Genomic DNA, 24,743 nt, shown 5'->3' with positions numbered 1-24,743 from the left:
GGCATCATTTCTAAACAGAGAAAGGAAGGGAGAGCGCATACTCTATGAGGCAACAGTGCTGTTGTTGGAGTTTCGCTGCGGCAGTGGGAGTGGACGTTTCTTCTGGTCTCACTTGTTTTCTGAATGCAGGAAGTACTGGTTGTGTTTAAAAACAGACCGGCTTAAGAGCCAGACACATAGCACAGATGCCTTCTAAGGGGGAGCATTTGCACCCCCAGATTGCGTTTCTTTTTTACAAGATGAAACATCCAGGGTATTTTTTAGTCATTTGTAGTGACTTGATTTGCAATAAAAACAAAAAACAAGTTAGCTTTATAAAAACATCTATTGCATAAACAAGGTGCCTGTTCTTATAACTTCACATTATTGTGTAGGGGTTGGGCTGTGCTTTACTATTACTGACTTTGAAGTAAAATGGTTATAAGGATCATAATTTAACCCCTTTTATACCAATTTTCTTTTTTTCTTAAATATTCAGTAGCCAAAATCAACATTTGAGGAAAACTGAAGGCTTTATAGCACAGTTAACTTACCATCAGAATATGATGTGTTCAGCCAGGTGCTATTAATATCCAAATAGGCCATTGCAAGAGAGTTTATTAGTAAGGTTTCTGTGGGGTTTTTTTTCCCCTCTTCCCCCAGTCCGTCTAAAAATTCATTATGGACTTTTGCCAGAATGCTATAAATAATTGGATTTAGCCTCTCATCTAATTTCTTCTGGCTCAAATTATGAATATAATTGACAAGACTTTCCTACTGATTTCCACTCACATAGGTTGCATTAAGATTATGAAGTGATGGCTGAATTTTTCTTCCTTTATTCTGCTGTAATTGAACTGTAAAAGTTCCCAATTAATTACAGTTCTTACAGAGGTATCAGTTATGGCAATCTGTGAACTCCAAAGCCTTTATAGTGAAAGACAAACATTTTACAGCCATATGTTTGTTAAAATTTGATGCTAATTGCTGCAATTAATTCTTCTTCACAGTTAAATAATGTTTTTTTCAAGCTGATAAAAGCTTGTATTCTCTCTTTTTATATTAATAGGAGAAGTTTCTCAGGGGTATAGGGCAGATTGATTTGTGTATAGGGCAGATTGATTTGTGTAAAAAAAAAATTTCTGAACAATATGTTGCTCTTCTGAGGAATTAAATGAAAACCAGGTGTTACGTAGGTTTTTGTTTTTTTTTCCCCACATATGTGGAGTCTGGGCTTACAAGATCCTGATACATGGAAGCAAAAGTTTAATGAGTCCCTAGTAACTTAGATTTCTTCTAAATAATATATACATTTAAGAAAGTGGAAATAGTGATTTCAGAAACTTTCTGACTTGCATGGAAATTTGCATCTTCTCAAGTGTCCCTTGGATGCTTTTTCATTTGATGATGATGTTAATGACAACATTTATCATCATTTATTCAGCCCCATGTGCCAGGTACTATGCTAAGTCCTTTTTGACTTTGTGTTATTTAATGCTTGCCATGATCTGTGCAGGAAATAGATCTTTTTAAGCAGATGAGAAGCATAGAGGTTAAGTAAATTGCACCCAAGTAGTAAGTATTACTTACTACTTGGAGAAGAAGGGAACTTAGAGACTTGGAGAAGGGGGGATGACAGAGGATGAGATGGTTGGATGGCATCACCGACTCGATGGACATGAGTTTGAGCAAGCTTCAGGAGTTGGTGATGGACAGGGAAGCCTGGAGTGCTGCAGTCCATGGGGTCAAAAAGAGTCAGACACAACTGAGTGACTGAACTGAGCTGACTGAGTAAGTACTTAGATGCTAAAGGATGAGCCAAAACTGGGAGCCAAACCTGACTCTGAGCCCTCTCTAGAGAGGGAGAAATTGTCTTGGTGACCAGGTCACATAGCTGAAAAGCAGGATGGGTTCTGAGTGGTGGTGGTGGGGGCAGGGGGGGTGCGGATCACTGTACATGGGGTTGTGAGTGCAGCCCCAGCCACTGTGGCTGTTGTGAGAATATGAGCTCAGTGTTGAGAGCTGATATTTCAAAAGTGGGAAATCTGGGTGTGTGGATACAGTCTCTTGATTTTTAAGTGTTGGAAGATAATTCAGATTTTTAAAAATACACATATGTAGGGCAGTTTCAACCTATCAGCCACCCATTTGAGAGCTCGGGTGTTCATTTTGTTGGTTTGATCATTTGTTCTGAATTAGCCTGAAAATCGATGGGGCTGTGCGAATGCACAGGGTCACAATCTTGAAGCTCCTCAGAGACCCTCTCTATCAACTCAGCAAGTATGGAGGGGGTGGAAGGGGAATATGTTTTCATGTATTAGGGTGAATGCTTTCACCAGGACTTAGGGAAATTAAGCATAAGGACTTTCAATATACCTTTGTCTCTAATACTGTATAATTTGAGGCATTAAGAAAGTGTGTGTTAGTTGCTTAGTCGTGTCCGACTCTTTGCAACCCCATAGACTGTAGCTCACCAGACCCCTCTGTCCACGGGATTCTTCAGGCAAGAACACTGGAGTGGGTTGCCATTTCCTTCTCCAAAAGGAACTATAGAAAGAAAGAAAGTGAAGTCGCTCAGTCATGTCCGACTCTTTGCGATCCCATGGACTATAGCCTACCAGACTCCTCCATCCATGGAATTTTCCAGGCAAGAGTACTGGAGTGGATTGCCATTGCCTTCTCCAATTAAGAAAGTACAGTTATTTAATTTTTAATAACTCATGCTTATTTTTCCTTTATTTTTCCCCCTCTGTTAAAATTAGATGGGTTAAATAATACTCCTTTGTCAAGTTTTAATATTAGAGCAACTGAGGGATCAGGTTGATTTGTCTTTTTTTACAGTATTAATATGGGAGTAAAAACAATGCCCTTTAAATAAAAAAGGAACAGGAAAACAAACAAAAAAACCCAAAAGATACATATGCACACTTTTTTTTTTTCCTCACCTGCTTAAAACAGTTAAAAAACTTGAGTTGGCTTCAAGGTATTAGTCTGACTCTGGAGGTCCTAGATGTAGTGGAAGCACCATCCACCTGCAGATCGGGATTTTACCACTGAAGAGTGTCCTACTTTAGAATGCTTGAAGAGTTAACTTTTTAGAAAATTGAATTTACTACCCTGTGTCATAGAGCAGAGGGTGAAGTCCAGGTTTTGAAAATCTAAGGAACAGTGCCGACATCCCTTTGATCGGTCTCTGTAGAAGGACGTGGTCAGGGATTTCCCTGGTGGTCCGGAGGTTAGGACTCTGAGCTTCCATCTCAGAGGGCACTGGTTTGATCCCTGTTTGGGGAACTAAAAGTTGCACCTGGCAGGGTGGTGTGGCCAAAAAGAAAAAAAAAGGAGGGGAGGGTTAGACTTTTGATCTGTATCCTCATACCTGCAGCTGCACTTCAAACAATTCAAGTTTAACTTGGCTTGCGGCCTGCACATAATGCTGAGAGCATGGACATGCCATATTGTAGGCCGTTTAGACCACTGGGGAAGGAGGGCAGGCACGGTGGTGACTCTTCCTACCTAGAACCTCATATGTCCATCAACTTTCCATGGAAATGAAGAACTTCCTTCTTTTTTTCCTATTGTTTATCTTAAAGTCAACCTTAAAAAAAAAAAAAAATATATATATATATATATATATATACAGTGAAACCTGAAGGTTTATAAAGGAAAAGCAAACCTTAATACAATTATATTTTTCAAAGGTCTTGAATTCTTTTAAAATTCCTAGAGATTAAAAGCTGACTGCCTCTGATTTATTTATGATATCACTGATGCATTAAAAATAATAAAACCTCTAAATGACCTTTTGTTTGAGAAATTGCTTCTCATGGAGTAGTTCTCTATTGCTGAATTACAATTTTTCAGTTCATCTCCTAGAAAGAATTTATACTGTATGTTTTGTTTCATTTTGTTTTAGAAAGTAGCCAGTGGGGATTTAGTTTTCATAGCTAAAAGCCAAAGACAGCCCTTGGAAAAGGTACTACTGTATAATAGAAAGATGAAGAAAGCCACTTGGAAACTGTGAAGTACTATACAATGTCTAGTTAAGCTATCAGGTGTAATAACAGGTAACAGTTCTGAGGCTGAAATTCGTGCTGACCGTATTAGCACAGGTGCCCAGGCATTTTCAGTTTCTAGAGAAACTAGAGAAGCTGCTGACAACTTGAGCCGTCACATGCCTCGGCAGGGGATCCTGTGGTCCAACTCTCCGGGAGCTGCTCCCTCCCCTCCTCCAGGTATAGCTGCTCACATTCCTTTTAAACTCCAGACCATCAGACCATCCCCTTATGAAGGTATCACAGTGCAGCTCTCCCTCGAGTAAGCCAAAGTAGGCAGTTTCTTTTTCTAGTTCCTGCACCTTGCAGGGAGCCTGCCCTCCCTGCTTCTGTGTCAGAAAGTGAAGATGGTTGGGAGCTACTATGGCGAAGTGACCAAAGGCGAGTGTATATGTATCTTGGAGAACAAGCATGTGGACACCAAGGGGAAAAGAGAGGGTGGGATGACAGGGAAATTGACACTGACATATATACACTACCGTGTGTAAAATAGATAACTAATGAGAACTTACTGTGTAGCACAGGGAACTCGACTCAGTGCTCTGTGGTGACCTAAATGGAAAGAAATCTGAAAAAGAGGGGGCATGTGTATATGGGCTTCCCTGGTGGCTCAGTGGTAAAGAATCCCTCTGCAATGTAGGAGATGCAGGTTTGATACCTGAGTTGGGAAGATCCCCTGGAGAAGGAAATGGCAACCCACTCCAGTATTCTTGCCTGGGAAATCCCATGGACAGAGGAGCCTGGCAGGCTACAGTCCATGGGGTCACAAAGAGTTGGACATGGCTTAGTGACTAAACAATAATGTATATGTGCAGCTGATTCACTTTGCAGAAAATAACATGGCAGTGTAAAGCAACTATACTCCAATAAATTTTTAAAAGTCCAGATTAGCTTTTGATAACTGTTTCTACCACAACCGTGAAGACACTGGGACGACCCAGAGGGATGGTATGGGGAGGGAGGAGGGAGGAGGGTTCGGGATGGGGAGCACATGTATACCTGTGGTGGATTCATTTCGATATTTGGCAAAACTAATACAATTATGTAAAGTTTGGAAATAAAATTAAATTAAAAAAAAAAAGAGGGAAAACTAGGGAGTGACTGCTGCTGCTGCTGCTGCTAAGTCGCTTCAGTCGTGTCCGACTCTATGCGACCCCATAGATGGCAGCCCACCAGGCTCCCCCGTCCCTGGGATTCTCCAGGCAAGAACACTGGAGTGGGTTGCCATTTCCTTCTCCAATGCAGGAAAGTGGAAAGTGAAAGTGAAGTCACGCAGTCGTGTTCAACTCTTATCGACCCTATGGACTGCAGCCTACCAAGCTCCTCCGCCCATGGGATTTTCCAGGCAAGAATACTGGAGTGGGGTGCCATTGCCTTCTCCGAGGGAGTGACTAACTCCCTACAAACAAATAGATACCTCTCTACAGCCATTGCACATTCTAGTGAATGAATAGTTGTGATGATCTACTGTCAACATTGTTAAGAAGCAATGAAGGTTCTGCAATGGCACTGCCCTTCTGCAAGATGTAGGTGAGTGCAGGTAGTAGGCTGACTTGGTGGCTCAGAGTGGCTCACAGAGCTGGTTAGAAAGGAAACAGGAGAAGGGCGTCCATGGGCTTTTCTCAGAGGCAGTTGTGTGGTTAGAAGTTAGCAATCGAAGATGTGATTCGGACAGCTGGATCTCACTGATAGTCCTGAGGAATGGGATGATGGGGCCAGAGCTTTTAGAAGTGGTTTTTGTTAGTTCTGAAAAAGTGGGATTGAAGCAGGAAAAAAAAAAAAAGGGTGGGGAGTAACATGAAGCGCAAAATACTTTTCCTGAAGACTTGTGTTTGGGGACCAGGATTTTGGTAGAGAAATAAGTGCAAGAAAAGGGGTACATGTATAAAACAGAACACAAACAGTGGTGAAATATCACTTCTCATGGTTTATAGGTTACAGATTGGCAGCAGGAAACATAAACTCCATTATGCATGCTATAATGTATTTTGTAATTCTAAATTCATTGTTACTAAAGAAAACTGAAGGCTGCTAGCATCTTGGTTATAGTCAAATACCAGGTAAGATTTTGGATCATTTTGACTCTTCTGAACATAGTTACCATCATTGGAGCACTTTGAAAACCTCAAGGGAGGCTGTAAAACCAGACCTTTCTTAGCTTTCTATAAATGAACCCATTACAAGGAGGTGTGTATGGTGAGAGGGCAGAGGGCAGACAGTTGTCACTGTATTGAAGGTGTGAGCAGTGGGCAGGGCTGCTTTGGTGCGGACACTCTTGTCTCCAGTTCCCTGGTGTGACTAGGCAGAGTCTGGCTGGATTCCCTCTTGCTGACCCTACAAAGATGCTTCACATTCCCACATCTCTCAGCCCTTTGGATCCACCAAGTGGTTTCAGATTGCATTCCCAGGGGCCCGGAATTCCCTGAAGGCGTTTTAGGGTCGGCTGAGTTGGGTGTTGGTCCAAACAACTGGACTCTGGGCCTCCTGACCCAGCCTGAACCAGGGCAGCTCTCATTTATTGTTTAAATCTTGCGACTTTTCCTAAGAGTCTCTTGAAGAGAGGTGAAACACACACAGAATTCACTCTCTGGGAAAGTAGAAAAAGAGGACTCTATCCATGAACAGAATGCGTGCATATCAGCTCTTACCCCTTCTGTACATTTCCCAGTGGCTGCCCTTTTTATTAAAAGAGATTTATTAGAGAATGATTCACATACCATACAAATAATGCATTTAAGTTGTGTAATTTGGTGATTTTTAGTATTTCACTTTCACTTTTGACTTTCATGCATTGGAGAAGGAAATGGTAACCCACTCCAATGTTCTTGCCTGGAGAATCCCAGGGACGGGGGAGCCTGGTGGGCTGCCGTCTGTGGGGTTGCAGAGAGTCCGACACGACTGAAGCAACTTAGCAGCAACAGCAGCAGCAGCAGCATATTCACAGGTTGAGCAGACATCACCACAATCAACTTTACATTTTCATCACCTCAAACAGAGAGTCAACATCCATTAGCACTCACCCCTATTTCCCCCCAGACTTCTCCAGCTCTCGGCAACCACCTGTCTACTTTGTGTTTCTTGGATTTAGCTGTTCTGGACATTTCATATTAATAGAATCATATAATATATGATCTTTTATGACTAGCTTTTTTCACCTGGCATAATATTTTCAAGGTTCATACATGTCGCAATATATGCAAGTCTTTATTTTTATTGCTGAGTAATATTCCGTTGTAGGCATATACCACTTTTTATGTGTCCATTCATTAGTTAATGGACATGAGCTGTTTTCCCTTTTTGGTATTATATCTTATGCTTCTGTGAACATTTGTGTACAGGTTTTTGTGTGACCATATGTTTTCATTTCTTTTATTTCATTTCATTTCTCATTTCATTTCTCTCCCGGTGTATACCTAAGAGTGGGATTGCTGGGTCATATGGTAACCCTTCATTTAACGTTTTGAGGAACTGCCAGTCTCCTCTAGTCTTAAGTGGATCATGTGTGTAGACTGTGATTGGCTTCCTTGCCTTCTTGTTAGTACCTCAGTTTAATCTTCAGCCCCGTATCCTGTCCTTCACCCTGCTACCTCTAGATTTCTCTCCTAAAACAGAAGAAACTTCAGTGGTTCTCTATTCCTTAAGGAAGGAATTGAAGCTATTTGATATGGCGGTCTGAGTTTCCCCCAATCTAGGCCCTGGCAACAGGTATAAAATTTCAAGTTCCAGTAATTTCTCTGTTTCTGTGAATCTTTCTGTGTTAGGTTTTTCATTATACAAAGCCAATGGTTCTTTTTTCTTTTTATTATTATACATTTATGTCACAAAATTTGATTTCTTTGCCTTCATGTCAGCAAAATCATGAACTTAGTTGTTATAATAAAGCTTTTCATATATTTTATAATTTCTGTTGACTCCAGTGATCTAAAGATACATTTCCTATGTGGTAGCCACTAGACCTGTGTGGCTTCTGAGCACTTGAAATATGGTTTGTCGAAATTGAAATGGGCTATAAGTGTAAAATATACACTGATTCCAGGACTTAATATGTAAAGGTAAAATATTTAATTCATAACTTTTATATTGATTATATTTTGATATGATAATGTTTTTAAGATACTGGTAAATATATTATTAGAGTTAGTTTTACCCCTATTTTTTTTTAACTTTTAAAATATTATTACTAGGACATTTTAAATTACTTATGTAGCTCACATATGTGACTCACATTATATTTCTATTGGATAGTCCTAATCTAAACAATAAAAAAGTAAAGTGGCATTAGATTCAAAATGCATGAAATTGGACTTCCCTGGTGGTTTAGTGGCTCAGACTCCATGCTCCCAATGCAGGGTGCCCAAGTTCGATCACTGGTCAGGGAACTAGATCCCACATGCTGCAACTATGACCTGGCACTGTCAAATAAATAAATAAGAATAAATATTACTTTAAAAATTACAAAATTTTAATATATTGTCATTAAAATGTAAATTAAAGAACATGCAGATTTTATAATTATTTATCATGGTTTCAGTAAAAATGGTGTTCTTTTACATCGTTTACAATTATCTGTTTAGGTTAAAAAGCAAGCAGTACCTAATGATAGTGTCAAACTCTAGAGACTTTTGAGGGAGTGATGTCTATGGGATGAAATGGGCAAAAGTCATGTTGCACAGGGTTGGAATGAATCTGACCTCTTCATATGGAAGTGATGTCTGTGATAATGAAGGGAAAGAGAAAGGACTGGGGTAGGATATGAGATCGATGAGATGGATATTGAACTCTAGAACTGTGAGCAGACTTTTTCCAGGGGTATGGTTTCACATTCTTTTCCATTATAGGTTATTACAAAATATCAAATACAGCTTCCTGTGTGTGTGTCCTCAGTCACTCAGTTGCATTCAACTCTTTATGACCCCATGACTCCTCTGTCCACGGAATTTTCTATGCAAGAATCCTAGAGTAGGTTGCCATTACTCCTCCAGGGGAACCCATGTCTCCTGCATTGGCAGGAAGATTCTTTACCACTGTGCCAGCTGGGAAGCCCTTAAAGTTTCCTGTGCTATACAGTAAATCCTACTGTTTATTTTCTGAACAGTGGTGTGTATCTGTTAATACCATACTCCTAATTTATTCCTCCCCCTCCCCTTTCCCTTTGGTAACCGTGAGTTCTCTAAACTAAAAAAATAATGAAATAATGCAAAGGAATTTATCTGCAAAGCAGAAACAGACTCCTAGACCCCCAAAACAAACTTATGGTGAGAAGACATTTTTAAATTTAATGAGATATAAAATTCTCAAATAATTAGAAATTTAACTTTAAACTATTTTGATTCAAAGCCAGTGGTTCTTAAGCCCAATGAAGAACTGAGCTAATCCTCCTCTAATTTTGTCACTGATAAGTACCTATTACAATTTCTAGTAAGCTGATGAAGAAGTGTATGCCTATGACTCTGAGCAGATTTGGTGTATGGCAAGATGATATTACACCTACCCACCTGGACTTAATTGATGGAAATATAGGAGCTAGACTTGGTGTCCTTGAACAGAGTGGATTGGAAAATCGAGAAAGCTTAGCGGCTTCATTTAAAAGACATGTGAATTGTGTAAATTCACATGGGAGGGAAAGGAATTTTATTGCACTTGAGTAATAATTAGTGTTAACGAGCACATACCTCATGCCAGACCACATTCTGGCCACTTGTTTTAATTCATTAAGTCATCGTGAGAACCACATGAGGTCATACTATTATTATTCCCACTTTTCGAATGAGGAAATAGGTCATGGAGACATTAAGTAGCCTCAGGCTACAAGGCTAGCAGAAGACAGGTCGGGATTTGAACCCAGGCCATCTGGGTCTTGTAAGAGCCTGCACTTGTAACCAGTACCCTGCATCCATCTTCCGGAGGTGTGATGGAATGGTACATGATAGGCTTGCTATATAGTAGGTACAGCGCAAAACAGACTTCAGCTGGAAGTGTGTTGATTTATAGATACTGTTATCTAATACTCATGAGATAAGAGATCACATACAGCTAATGTTGGAGAAAAGTATAAAGACTGAGAAAAAGAAGAAAGTGAAAAGTCTGGTCTTTGGTATTGAGGAGGTTTAATATCTGCACATTTTCTCTTTTCATGTCTTCATGCTCCCCTGCCATTGGGCCGTAGCATCTGTTCCCCTCTTCCTTGTGGTTTCTGGCTTCCCTGTGTTGCCACTGGTCTTGAGCTGATTTCTGCATGTTGCAGGGCTAATGGTTGACCAGTCTTCTGTACTCGTTTCCTTCCATTTTAATAAATGCAGGAACAAATTTATCATCATCGCAAATCCACTTAAGACCAGGTTAAGAACTTGTTTACCCTGTAGATCATATTCTTTGGCTACTTTGCTGGCCAGTGCTAATAGCCATCTAAAAAGAAAGTATTTAAAAAATCCATGATGAAAGGTGAATGAGAGGGTTGTATGAGAAAGGGCCTGACTGGAGCCAGCTGCCGATAAACTGGAGCAGGTTTGAAAAATGTCAGCCAAGACATGGAATTCTGTCTCCCTCGTTCAGACAGGCATCCTTTTTCTTAGGATATTATGGCTTAGGAAACCAGCTGCTAGAGTTTTTCAAAGTTCTGTGTCCTGGTTCCTTTTTCTTTCTGCTGAAACTGATGGGAACTATAGAAAACATTGCCTCCTTTTAGGAAGACAACTTTTGGGGGCATATTTAATAAAGAAAAGTGAAGATGCAAAGCTTTTGGGCTTATTGGAAATGTTACTCTTCCTTGTGGGTTAAATTCTCACTTGAAATACCGAGGGCCTTACCTAAAAAGCATCTGGATAGAGTGTCTGAAGGCAAACATGTCCTTCTCTGTGTTGATTTTATTCAAGAATGATGAGTTCACAATAGGAAAGGGGGCTTCAGCATGAAAAGATGTTATTGTTTTACTTGATATTGTTCAAACGTTCTATAAATTTATTCTTGGTGCTATTTCCAAGCACACCCAAGCATCCACATTTTCCTGGCTTATTTGTTCATAATTGATATTTTATCCTCCAACTGCATCCACCAAAGGCTCAAGACTACCCACAGTGGATGCCATGTACACAGTCCATCTGTTTGAGTGGGAAATGGGGAACAGGGCGAGGACAGGGGTAGCCAGTGTGCCCAGCCAGCTCTCCTGCTAGAGCTGCTAGCTCGAGTGAGGGTTAAATACAAAAACACCCTTCCAGGCGGCCAAGGGGAAAGGGTCATGGAATTGGTTATGTAACTGTCATCTAATAAAAGGAAACAGTCCCTCCGAAAGTCATAAATTTTTTCTAGGTTTGGAGTTTTCAAAGAATTTTGGCCAGGCAGTGGATTAGCAAAACTGTTCTTGAGTTACATGCCCTGTGTCTTGCATGCTGTGTCAGGAGCACACACACACACCTGCCTTGCTTGCCAGCCGTTAGGGCCATTCGGCCCTGCCCACCCCCCTGTGAGGACCCTGATAATTTAACTCATGTCTGAAGTTATTAACTCATGTTCCTGGGAGATACTTGTTTCATATTATCACCCACTGCTCCTCTCCTTGGAAGTCAGCACTTTAACAGTGGAGCAAGGAGGAATAATAGGAACCTAGTGTTGATTCAATCAATTCAGTTATCAAGTCTTCATTCTTTTTTTTTTTTTCTTTAAATTAGCCCCAAATCTTTATTCATCACGAGGAAACAATGTTCAAGAACAACACTAAATAAAAGTTTGCGATCAGGTCAGCCATGGAAAATAAACAATCATGATTTTTTTCCCTTTATTTACAGTGTGTAACACACTTGAGTTTGGGTGAACTCCGGGAGTTGGTGATGGGCAGGGAGGCCTGGCGTGCGGCAATTCGTGGGGTCACAAAGAGTCGGACACGATTGAGCAACTGAACTGAACTGAACACACTTGAAGTTTATTGTATATTAGTAACCTTCAATTTTGTAATCAAAATAAATTTCAAGATAAGCTAACAGTGTTTCTGGTTAGGTCAGCAGATTGAAAACAGTAGGCGAATTTCACCTCCACATTCTCACCTCCACATCTGAACTAATTGTATAATAAATTAAAGGTTTCTTTTTCTTAAAAACTTTTTATTTTATATTGAAGTATAGTTGATTAACAGTGTTGTGACAGTTTCAGGGGCACAGCAGAGCGATGGAGTCCTCATTCTTTGTTAGGTCCTGGAAATCCAGTGATGAGCCAGGCATATTCCGTCTTCACAGTTATATATAAAATTGTAGGGAGGGTGTATGATTTTTCTTTCAGATAGAAATGTATAGTTGTGTTCAGATTTTTAAAAACCATAATTAAAAACTGCAAAACTGTCCATCATAGCCCAAGCGTCCCAGGCCTATGCCTACACAAAGCTTCTTCTCAGGGTCTTTTGAGAAGAGTTCTGGCAAATGCTTCCTGTCATTCATTAGAGCGTTATCTTCATTCTGAGTGAAGTTAAAATGTGAGTGAATTCATGAGTAGTGCTGAAAGAAAAGAATCGAGTATGCAGAAGGTTACCATGGGAACGAGACCTCTTTCCTCCAGCTTCTGTGAAGCAGATTCATATGAGAAATACTTTAAATTCTCATTTTTAAGTAAAAACTTGTTCTAATGGTATTAAAATTTCAAGAAATTTAAAAATAGTATTTTTTTACAATTTTTTGGTCCTGTTTCTTCTCCCTCTAGCTTGTCTGTGATCAGTGAGAGAAAGAACTAAGCAAGCAGGAACCTTAAGTGATGCAGGGAAGTGTCGGGAGCACTTGGTGTTGTGTTCGCTCCCTACCGTCCCTCCCCCAGCCCCCAGCTCCGCCTTTCATCTTTGAGATTTGCTGGATGCCCTGGACTGAAGGCATCTGCGGGGAGCTGGATTTAAACCTAGCAGGCTCTGTGTTGTGTGGTATTAAGGATAAGAAAAAAACCCTTTGTTTATCTCTTTCACCTCCGTCACCTCTGTCCTAGGTCCAGGTTGATTTAAAAGGTTTTGATAAGATGTTAAGAATCTTTTAACAAAATCCATCCTAGAGATTTTCAGGATTAAACAGTCGCTCTCAGGATGGAAGTTATGGACATCTTTGTTGAGAATTTTTTTTTTTCTCTCACATTCCCAAAACACTTCTGATTCAGCCCTTGTCCCTTTATTATTAATCCAGAGAGAAAGTTTCACAAAACACTAAAATGGAATGGGAAAAGATGTATAGTCTGCTGGGGAGGAAACCCTGTGAGACCATTACCAGATCAGGATGTAGGGTATTCTTACTGAGCAGCAACAGCCCTCTATTTCTGTTGAATTAACAGATTTCTCATCAGTGAGTCCAGTAAAGGATTTATAGGTGAGCTTCATCATGTTCATCATTGATTTTAATTGACTGATAATGGCTCCCTTGAGTACAGCTTCTGCATATGGGCAGAGCACCATAATCTGTTAATGATATCTGCTGTGGGTTAGTGGTGGTATTCTTGCCATGAGTTTGCTCTCCACAGTCTATTGTATTAAAAGAAATTGCTTTAATGTCAACGTGACCACCACCAAAAAACCGAAAAAATAAAAGACCCCAAAACCCCCAAAAGATGCAAACAAATAAGCCTCAAATTTCACTTATCCTCAGCAGAGTAGAAATTCATTTTGGTGGAGTACAGAATGTTCTCTTGTTGATCTGTTAGGAAAGTATTTCCAGGAGCACATAGTTTGCTGCTACTTATCTGGAATATTTCTTTGTTTAGTGAAGATATTTTTTATTATATAATAGCAATTTAGACATGTGAAACCTTCCTGGTATGTTACATGCCTCTGGCGTAACATCCTCTCCAGTGCTATACAATAGCCACTTAGATTGTCAGCTCATCCAAGGGAGGAAGGTATCCAGGAATGATTTGAGTTTGCTAGGCACATGCATATTAATGAAGGGAAAGTACCTTGAAAGGATGCCATTCTCAGAAAGGCACAAGGCTGCGCTGATCATAACCAGAGCCCTGCTCTCTGCTTCCTCAGCCCGAGCACTCACTGCTGAGCTTCTTAGTCACCTGGAATCCTCCCTAAATTGGTGAAGCTGGAGCCAGTCTGGCAAGGTTTTCAGTAAGGGCAGCTGGCACTGAAGAAACTTGGGCTAAACTGCGTCTCATCTTAGTGATCCTACTTGTTGAGTCTCTAAATCCTGTCTTTCTTGCAGCCCCATGGACTGTAGCCTAAGAGACGCAGGTTCAGTTCCTAGGTCAGGAATATCCCCTGGAGGAGGGCATGGCAACCCACTTCATGGGTTTCCTGGAGAACCCCATGGACAGAGGAGCCTGGTGAGCTACAGACTCTAGCCCACCAGGCTCCTCTGTCCATGGAATTTCCCAGGCAAGAGTACTAGAGTAGGTTGCCTTTTCCTTCTCCAGGGTATCTTCCTGACCTGGGGAGCAAACCCTCGTCTCCTGTATTGGCAGGTGAGTTCCTTACCACTGAGCCACCTGGGAAGCGCTGACCATACTTGACAGGATTGTAAAAGTTTGTGCTGGGAGTTTGTGTCTTCATTGAAACCTTCACTGTGCCTGGAATAACTCTGGGAACTCAGTTTGTGGTCAGTAAATATTAATATATATTTACGAGTGAATAAAGCAAGGTAGGGGCTTCCCTGGTGGCTCAGAGGGTAAAGAATCTGCCTGCAATGTGGCAGACCTGGGTTTGATCCCTGGGTTGGGAGGATCCTCTGGAGGAGGGCATGGCAGCCCATTCCTGTGTTCTTGCCTGGAGAATCCCAATGGACAGAGGAGCTTGGTGGGCTATAGTGCACGAGGTCACAAAGAGTCGGACACAGCTGAGCAACTAAGCACAACACAGCACAGATCAAGGTAGAGACTGACTTCTTTGTAGGTGTCGTATAAATAGCATTAGAACAAAATTCCTTGAATGGATTCCATCTTCATATTTACTGTTTAAAACACAAATTAGATTTATTCATCCATCAGTTATTTAATTGTCTTTTATACTTCAAGTCCTATGGCCAGGCCCCAAGCATAGAGTGTTGAACAAAACAGACATGACTTCTGTCCTCTAGCCCCCTTGCTAAGAGAGATAAAGGTAAACGAAATCATTATATAATTAATTACAGTCATAGTAGACACACCAAAAGAAAAGCATAGAGGTTTATTAAGACATAAAATAAGGGGACCTAACCCGACTCAGAAGGGTCAGGGAAAGCTTCCTGGAGGGGGTGAAAGTGAATCTGAGACTTGAAGGATGAGTGGGGCAAAGGGGAAGGTAACAGGGAATGGGGAGGGGTGTCAAGGAATGACTCCCAGAGGGTTTCACCAGCCACCCCTAACCAATATCGGCTCTCACTCCGTGGACCAGGGCCAGAACACATCACTGGCTGCCACCCTCCTGGAGGCAGCATCTGGGGAGACGGTCAGCTCCTCTGCTCTCTCGCACCTCTTGCCACGGCATAAATCCACTGTGAAAGTCTTTACTCTGTAGATGTGTGTAAATCATTTGTTGAGATAATTCGGTAGTCATTCTTGGAAAGTAATGTATTTCCTCTCTAAGATCCAGCTGTAAGCCTTCTTGCTGGATATTCAGATTGAGGACTGGCCAGTAGTAACAGAGCAGTGGGTACTTGTGAGCAGAGGCAGTAGGTGAAGTAGTTCAAGCAGGCTCTGGACTCAGGCTCTGCGTTCAAATGGAAGCGTGTTTAGAGTTTTGACTTAAGTTCTCTTAGCCTTGGTTTTCTTATCTGTAAAATGGGTTCATTGGCAGTCATAAAGTCAACTTGAGGGTTAAGTTAGATGAGGCAGTGTGTGGGAAGCGCTGGACTTGGCACAGTGAGTGGTGTTCATGGTTATCCATTGTTGGCTACTTGACATCCGTCAAAGCATGTCATCCTGTGCTAAACACATGGGAGGAGATTTTGTTGGCTGACAGTTGAAGCCAGATTTGTTGTCTGTATTAAATAAATTTTACTCTCCTCTGTAGATGAGTGGATATACTGTCTCCAAAGATCTCTCAGGATTAGTCATCCCTGACATGCCACTGACATTACCAGTTGAATTTGAAGAGGCTGTTAGTTGTGGTCTGGCAACGTTTATCCTCATATGGTAGGTCTTTTCCACCTACTACAGAAGGGAGAAAATGATGCTCACAGAAGTATATGTACTGAGTGTGTCAGAAGCGGCTACTTCCCTGTTGACTTTGCTTTTTCCCTGAAAATGTCGTGCTACAATTAAAACCATCATTTGATAAAGCAACCACGAAAGGCCTAAAGAATATGCAGTCCCTGTAGTTATAGGAAATATTAGAGGAGAGGCTACAGGCCTCGAGCAGTTCCTCAGACATGACCATGTGATTCTCATCTTGAAGTCCCCACCTCCTGGGAGGCTGGCCTGGTGTTTCTTGGTGGCCCCGACCTTTTCTCTGCTCAGCCAAGGAGCTCTCCTGGAGGGGCTGCAATCATTTGCAGCCCTCCTGTGAAGTATGGATGTGATTAGGTAGAGGGAGAAGAAGCAAGAAGCAGTCAGTTTAATTTCCCTTTAGAGAGGTGAAACAGATGCTGAAAAGACACATCTGTGAGAATTCGGAGCTACCGGATGCTGGCGATGGTTAGTCAAGAGTCAGACAGGGTTAACCGGGGCGTCTGGTTAAGAGGCAGTGCTTCCAAGAGGCCTTTCCTGGTCCATCAGAGGTTTCTCAAAGTCTAGATGTTAGTGATGACATTAAAATTTTGGTTGGAAAAAAAAAAATGAAAGGCTGTGTAACATGATCGGTTGTAAAACATGATCATCTTGGTACTGCTACAAAGAAGAAATAATGAAGGTATTGTGCCAGGAAAAAAAAATTCATTGGGCTGAAATAGATTTCCATTAAAAAGTTGTTCTTCAAGTAAGCCAGATTGCTTCACAGACTCCATTCAGATTTCACCCAGGGAATCAGAATGCTTTTATTTTTGCTTCAGGTTTCATTTGGATCTCCAGCAGTCTCGGTTATTGAAATAATACCTCATTCTTTAGTAATACTTTCTTGGCCTGTTGGTAGCTCAGCTCTTTTAGTGAAATATGCAAATTTGCCCAAAATAACCAATAGAGAATTGAACATAGAAGGCTTTGAATTATGTCTGAATTATGCTTATGTCAAAATAAAAGATGGGCGGCTTCGTTTCTATTGTATCAAAATAAGTAGCGTAAACAGATAGTTCATTAGTGCTTTGTTTTTAATCTTGTACTTTGGCAAACTTTCAAGAGTGATAGATGAATTTCCCTTTTCATTGGGAAAAGCCAAGTTACTGTTGTTTTTGGTCATATAGTTGCATTCTTTCCGACTAACAGTTAGCTGAAGACAAGAAATTGGAAGAGAGCTTTGCCTCTGAGATATTTCTTAGATTTACATGATAATGATCTTATGAATGGTTTCTTATTTTTTCAATTTTCTTTGAACATTTTCTTAAAGGACACTTGGAGCTAAAAGAAATTACAAATAGTTTGCATTTATATGAAAACCAGCTAAAAATGAACTAGTCCTGGTTACATACTACCTAGAATTCCTGTGGCTCTGAATTCTCACAGATGTATATTTTCAGGGAAAATTAAACTGTGTTTTTCTCTCCTCTCCCTCTTCCTTCTAAGTTCCTGTCTTCATGGGTGGCTTAATGACCCAACTTATTGCCCAGCTGGAAACTTTGAGTAGAAACCGCAGTGTCTTCCTTGACTCTTCTATCTAATGAGTTTCTCCATTGTATTAACTTTCCCTCCAAACTGTTACCCTAATGTGTCCTCTCCTTTTGATTTCCCATGCAGGCTTTATTGTTACTTGCCTAGGTTAGCGTCTCACTGGCCTGCAAATGGGCTTCCCCACTTCTGTGTCAGTTGTATCTCTCCAACGGGATGGTTTATTGGCTTCAACAACTCCAGCAGGTTCTCTTTGTCCATAGATTAAGTTCAAGCTCCTCAGTAGACAGTCAGACTTGTGCAGTCTAGCCCAGGCCCACTTGCTTTGCCACTCCCATTCTCTGCTCCTGCTCCTCCTGTGGTTGACGTCTCGCCTTGCTAACCCCACATTCTTTCTGAAGGAGATTCATGTCTTTGCCCACATCGTGTGCTGCTACAGCTGCTCTGTCCCCTGGCCTCCTGCATTACCGTCCTCATCACTGATGGCCCCTCACGCCTTTCCTCACCTCGGGCCTCCAGGTGCCCTGCCCTACACTGTCGTCACTGTATGACCCTGTCATAGGTCTCATATTGCAAGTGATTGGCTCCCTGCCTCCCATGGGCCACTCACCTCTGAGCATCAGGAGGTAAAGAACCATTTCTTACTCAGTTAAGTTCAGTCACTTAGTTGTGTCTGACCCTTTGCCACACCATGCCAGGCTTCCCTGTCGATAACCAACTCCTGGAGCTTGCTCAGACTCGTGTCCATCGAGTCGGTGATGGACATGAGTCTGAGCAAGACTCATCCTCTGCCATTCCCTTCTTTTCCTGCCTTCAGTCTTTCCCAGCATCAGAGTCAGTTCCAATGAGTCAGTTTTTTGCATCAGGTCGCCAAAGTATTGGAGCTTCAGCTTCAGCCATCAGTCCTTCCAATGAATATGCAGGACTCATTTCCTTTAGGATTGACTGATTTGATCTCCTTGCAGTCCAAGGGACTCTCAAGAGTCTTCTCCAACACCACAGTTCAAAAGCATCAATTCTTCAGCACTCAGCCTTCTTTATGGTCCAATTCTCACATCCATATATGATACCGGAAAAACCATAGCTTTGACTAGATGGACCTTTGTCAGCAAAGTAATGTCTCTGCTTTTTAATATGCTGTCTAAGTTGGTCATAGGTTTTCTTACAAGGAGCAAGTGGCTTTTAATTTCATGACTGCAGTCACCATCTGCAGTGATTTTGGAGCCCAAAAATATAAAGTCTGTTACTGATTCCCCATCTATTTGCCATGAAGTGATGGGACCAGATGCCATGATCTTAGTTTTCTGAATGTTGAGTTTTAAACCAGCTTTTTCACTCACCTCTTTCACTTTCATCAAGAAGCTCTTCAGTTCCTCTTCACTTTCTCCCATAATAGTGATGTCATCTGCATATCTGAGGTTGTTGATCTTTCTCCCAGCAGTCTTGATTCCAGCTTGTGCTTCATCCAGCCCAGCATTTCTCATGATGTACTCTGCATATAAGTTAAATAAGCAGGATGACAATATACAGGCTTGACATACTTCTTTCCCAATATGCAGCCAGTTCATTGTTCCATGTCTGGCTCTAACTATTGCTTCTTGACCTGCATACAGATTTCTCAGGAGGCAGGTAAGGTAGTCTGGTATTCCCATCTCATTAAGAATTTTCTAGTTTGTTGTGATCCACATAACCAAAGGCTTTGGTGAAGTTAGTAAAGCAGAAGTCGATTTTTTGCTGGAACTCTCTTGCTTTTTCTATGATCCAACAGATGTTGGCAATTTGATCTCTGGTTCCTCTGCTGCTGCTGCTAAGTCACTTCAGTCGTGTCCTACTCTGTGAGACCCCATAGACGGCATCCCACCAGGCTCCCCTGTCCCTGGGATTCTCCAGGCAAGAACACTGGAGTGGGTTGCCATTTCCTTCTCCAGTGCATGAAAGTGAAAAGTGAAAGTGAAGTTGCTCAGTCGTGTCCGACTCTTAGCGACCCAATGGACTGCAGCCTACCAGGCTCCTCCATTCATGGGATATTCCAGGGAAGAGTACTGGAGTGGGGTGCCGTTGCCTTCTCCGTCTGGTTCCTCTGCCTTTTCTAAATCCAGCTTGAGCATCTGAAAGTGCACAGTTCATGTACTGTTGAAGCCTGGCCTGAAGAATTTTGAGCATTACTTTGCTAGCATATGAGATAAATGTGATTGTACGGTAGTTTGAACATTCTTTGGCATTGCTTTTCTTTGGGATTGGAATGAAAACTGACCTTTTCCAGTCCAGTTCCACTGCTAGGTTTTCCAAATTTGCTGACATACTGAGTGCAGCCCTTTCACAGCATTATCTTTTAGGACTTGAAATAGCTCAACTGAAATTCTATCACCTCTACTAGCTTTGTTCGTAGTGATGCTTCCTCAAGCCCACTTGACCTCTGGCTTCAGGATGTCTGGCTCTAGGTGAGTGATCACATCATCGTGATTATCTGGGAAATTAAGATCTTTTTTTGTACAGTTCTTCTGTGTATTCTTGCCACTTCTTTCTTAATATCTTCTGCTTCTGTTAGGTCCGTACCATTTCTATCCTTTATTTCTTGCTCAACCTTCATTTAATGAAATAACCTCCCCTTGGCATCTAACTCAGCTTCTTCTGTATTGATTCTTGTTATTATACTATTATTTCTTGGAATACACTATTAGTAGCAGAGTCAGCAAGGTTGAAATTCAACTTGTAGATATATATCCCAGAGAACTGAAAACTGCCACTCACACAGATACCCAGATGGGTATGTTGACAGAAGCATTATTCACAGTAGCTAAAAGGTAGAAACAACCTGTTAATATTATAAACAAATTATAGTAAGTACCTACAATGGAATATTATTCAGCCATAAAGAAGAAAACGTTTTGATATACGCCTCAATATGAATGAACCTAGGAGACACAATACCAAGTGAAATAAGCTAGAGAAGAAGTTGTGTGATTCCACTCAATGAAATATCTAGAATAGGCAAAGTCACAGAGATAGATAGTATATGAGAGGTTATCAGGGGCTGAGGAGAGGGGGGAATGGGGAGTTGTTGCTTTATGGGTACAGCGTTTCTGTTTGGGGAAAGGAAAGTATTTTGGAAATAGATGATGATGGTTGGAAATAGTGATGATAATTGATGATGGTTTAATTACTGTGACAGTAATTAAAGCCATTGAAAATGGTTTAAATGACAACATTTATGTAATATATATTTTACTAGAATAAAAGATATATAGCTTGTATAATTTTTTAAAAAGATACTGCCACCAGCACTCTTATGCATATATGTTTCAACATATAGTTATATATAAGCATGTTGTTTTCGTGTATCATTTATATTTATCATTCTTACCGCCTTAATAGATCACAGATTTCTTGAAGTGAAGGACTAGTCTAAATAGGAAATAACATGGTTTTTGTTTGTTTAGGGTTTGTAGTTGGATATTTTTGAAATTCTGAAACCTTTTAGAGAGGGTTTGATGTTTTATTTGAATGATGAATAAACTCAGCGTGACAAAGTGACATGAAGTCACTGACTGAGTTTTGAAACATAGATGTGTTCTTCTGACCGGCTATCTGTTCTTCTGACCTGCTAATCCTGAGGGACACTGTGCGTATTCAGCCTGATCCCATTGGAAGGAAGGCTGAATAGTTTAGCACAGGGTGCTTTTAGTTGCTCCTCTTGCTCTTTAAACAAGGAGTTTGGATGATGAGGTCATGTGGATAGGAGCCATATTGACTATTTTCCTGAGTCCTTTTTAAAGGTAATAAACATGTAGGTGCTTTCCCAGAATATAAATGTTAATTCTTCTAAGAAGTTAAAATATATTTCTTTGTTTCGTAAGCTTCTTTGGAGACTTTTAAAAATTGAGTAAAGGTAATTCCTTGGTGGTACAGTGGGTAAGACTCAGCAGTTTCCCTTCACTTTCTCAGCATAGTCCTGATTGGAAAGCTAAAATCCCACAAGCTGTGTGGTGCAGTCAAAAAATAAATAAATAAAAATAGAATAGATAATGATGACAAGCTAATACAATTTGTATTAAAATGAGTTTAATGTATGTGTCAATATGCGTTCATGCTCAGTCACTTGGCCGTGTCTGACTCTTGCAACCCCGTGGACTGTAGCCCACCAGGCTCTTCTGTTCATGGCAGAAATACTAGTGTGAGTTGCCATTTCCTCTTCCAGGGGATCTTCCCAACCCTTATAAAAATAAGATCTTTAATGTCTTAATTGTTTTGTTTCTGAGTGCCAGGATTTTCTTTGAAAAGAACTGAGATATAAATGTGAGAAAATGTTAGCCCATATTTACCATTAATACTCTAGTATAAATTTCTGTTGTCTCATTCACTGGCTGTCTTGAATTTTGTTTTATGGAGTCCACCCAACAAACTGGTAAGGAGCAATGACGTGCTAAATACCAAAACTAACCTTCCCTTGTACTAATATTCTAGAGTCAACATTAGACATTATTGTTGATTTCACCTTCTTAAGAAAACCCTTTAGTCTCTGGGTAATAGTTATTTTTGATAGATTTGCCTGCTGCTCTGAACATGGTCAGTAAGTGTGCTCTAGGGAAGTTCTCAGTTTTTAGCGTGGATTCAGACTATCCGGCAGTCTTGATAAAGTACAGGTTCAGACTGGGAGAGGTGAGGGGTGAAATTCTGCATTTTACTTAAGCTCTTAAGTGGTATCAATGCTGCTGGTCTGGGGGCCAGAGGAAGAACACTCTGTTTCAAATAGCTGATTTGATACTTTGTTAAAATTGGATCCAATATAAGGTTGACAGAAGAAATGCAAGACACCCAAGATGTCCTATGCAGTATTTGGCACATAGTTGTATTAAAAATTATTCATTGTTTATCTGAAATTTAATTTTGACTGGGCTAGACACAATATAGGTGTGTGTGAGTGCACACAAGACACACACACAAGGCAACTCTAAATTGCAATCTAAATCATTTACAAAGTCATTTAAATGTCATGTATTGTATTAGATGTAAATGATATGATTATTTTTATTTGGAGAGAAAGGCCCCATAGAATTAGGTTTGTTTCAGACTTGTTTTTAGGCACTTATTTAGGTATTTTGCTCATATGCTTTTCAATACAATAATATATGTAAGGATTAATGCTGCACCCCGTCCCCAAGTATCTAGGGAATTCTTGAAAAAATAGTGAAATCTGTACATTCCAAAATATACCTGAAAGCACAGAAATGTCCTGGACTATCAGTGTTTTAAGCTAACCATATGAAGTAATGGGCTTCACCAGTGGCTCAGATCCCTGGGTTGGTGAAGGAAATGGCAACCCACTCCAGTGTTCTTGCCTGGAAAATCCATAGACAGAGGAGCCTGGTGGACTACAGTCCATAGGGTCACAAAGAGTCCAAAACGACTGAGTGGCTAACACTTTCACTTTCATATGAAGGAATAAGATGTTAATGAGAAACGCTGGGCTAGAAGAAGCACAGGCTGGAATCAAGATTGCCAGGAGAAATATCAATAACCTCAGATATTCAGATGACACCACCCTTAAGGCAGAAAGTGAAGAGGAACTAAAAAGCCTCTTGATGAAAGTGAAAGAGGAGAGTGAAAAAGTTGGCTTAAAGCTCAACATTCAGAAAATGAAGATCATGGCATCTGGTCCCATCACTTCATGGGAAATAGATGGGGAAACAGTGGAAACATTGTCAGACTTTATTTTGGGGGCTCCAAAATCACTGCAGATGGTGATTGCAGCCATGAAATTAAAAGATGCTTACTCCTTGGAAGGAAAGTTATGACCAACCTAGATAGCATATTGAAAAGCAGAGACATTACTTTGCCAACAAAGGTCCATCTAGTCAAGGCTATGGTTTTTCCAGTGGTCAGGTATGGATGTGAAAGTTGGACTGTGAAGAAAGCTGAGTGCTGAAGAACTGGTGCTTTTGAACTGTGGTGCTGGAGAAGACTCTTGAGAGTCCCTTGGACTGCAAGGAGATCCAACCAGTCCATTCTAAAGGAGATCAGTCCTGGGTGTTCTTTGGAAGGACTGATGCTAAAGCTGAAACTCCAATACTTTGGCCACCTTATGCAAAGAGTTGACTCATTGGAAAAGACTCTGATGCTGGGAGGGATTGGGGGCAGGAGGAGAAGGGGACGACAGAGGATGAGTTGGCTGGATGGCATCACCGACTCGATGGACATGGGTTTGGGTGGACTCCGGGAGTTGGTGATGGACAGGGAGGCCTGGCGTGCTGCAATTCATGGGGTCACATGCGGACACGACTGAGCGACTGAACTGAACTGAACTGAACTGATGATAGATTAAATTTAGACTGTTTTATAGTTTTTTCTTGTATTTTTTTGGTACCGTGTACTTCTGGTATTTTCAAACCCTGTATAATAACATTTCATGAGGATAATCTGTTGTCTATTAAAGCATATGGAAGGCAGTGTAAATGCTTTTCTTTTTTTTTTTTTTAGATTCTTTACAGAGTTGGAAGCAAGGCATCAGAATAATATCTTCATAGAAGACATAAGTGACATTGTGGAAAAGCACACAACATCCACATTTGACCCATACGTGAAATACTGCACAAATGAAGTCTACCAACAGCGGACACTGCAAAAATTGTTGTAAGCAGTATTGAATGTTGCAGGTTTAATGATCTAATCATGTTTTAATTGGGTCACGTTGATGGAAATTAATTGATCTCTTAAATTAAATGTCTTTTGGGAACAGAAGTGCTTTTGGGCAGGGGTGTTAGATTAGAAAAACCCAGTTGTGGAGAATTTTCTTTAAAGTTCTTCTGAAATTATAGCTTGTTGATTTTTTCTTTGTTTCTTTTTTTTTTTAATTCCTGCAAGACTTGGGTCTCGGGGTGGGGGCGGGTAATGATGATCAGTGATCATCATTCTAAATGGTGAGAAGGTTGTTCTCTAAGCTGTTATCTGGTCATTAAATAGTTTGCCTGAGGCCAAGATATAGTTCTTGAACTAGTGCCTAGGAGCCAAAGTGTCCTCTGGTATTCTAATCTTCCTCCATTCGAATGACAACTCTGTATTTAGTTGGAATAACTCATCTTT

General features: G+C 40.8%; 1 protein-coding gene across 3 annotated transcripts in view; it reads left to right on the top strand.

Annotated features, from left to right (window-relative positions):
* ARHGEF26 (Rho guanine nucleotide exchange factor 26) overlaps positions 1–24,743 on the top strand; it is a 140,098-nt gene that overhangs the window by 50,797 nt on the left and 64,558 nt on the right. For all 3 annotated transcript variants that reach the window (XM_070792875.1, XM_019960616.2, XM_019960625.2), the window contains one exon: positions 24,141–24,293. In XM_070792875.1, the coding sequence (XP_070648976.1) occupies positions 24,141–24,293 (153 nt within the window). The remainder of the gene's footprint in view (positions 1–24,140; positions 24,294–24,743) is intronic.

The sequence above is a fragment of the Bos indicus genome, chromosome 1 (assembly GCF_029378745.1).
Source record: "Bos indicus isolate NIAB-ARS_2022 breed Sahiwal x Tharparkar chromosome 1, NIAB-ARS_B.indTharparkar_mat_pri_1.0, whole genome shotgun sequence".
Classification (NCBI taxonomy): domain Eukaryota; kingdom Metazoa; phylum Chordata; class Mammalia; order Artiodactyla; family Bovidae; genus Bos; species Bos indicus.
Note: the sequence above shows the minus strand (reverse complement) of the source record. Positions and strands in the feature narration are given on the sequence as shown.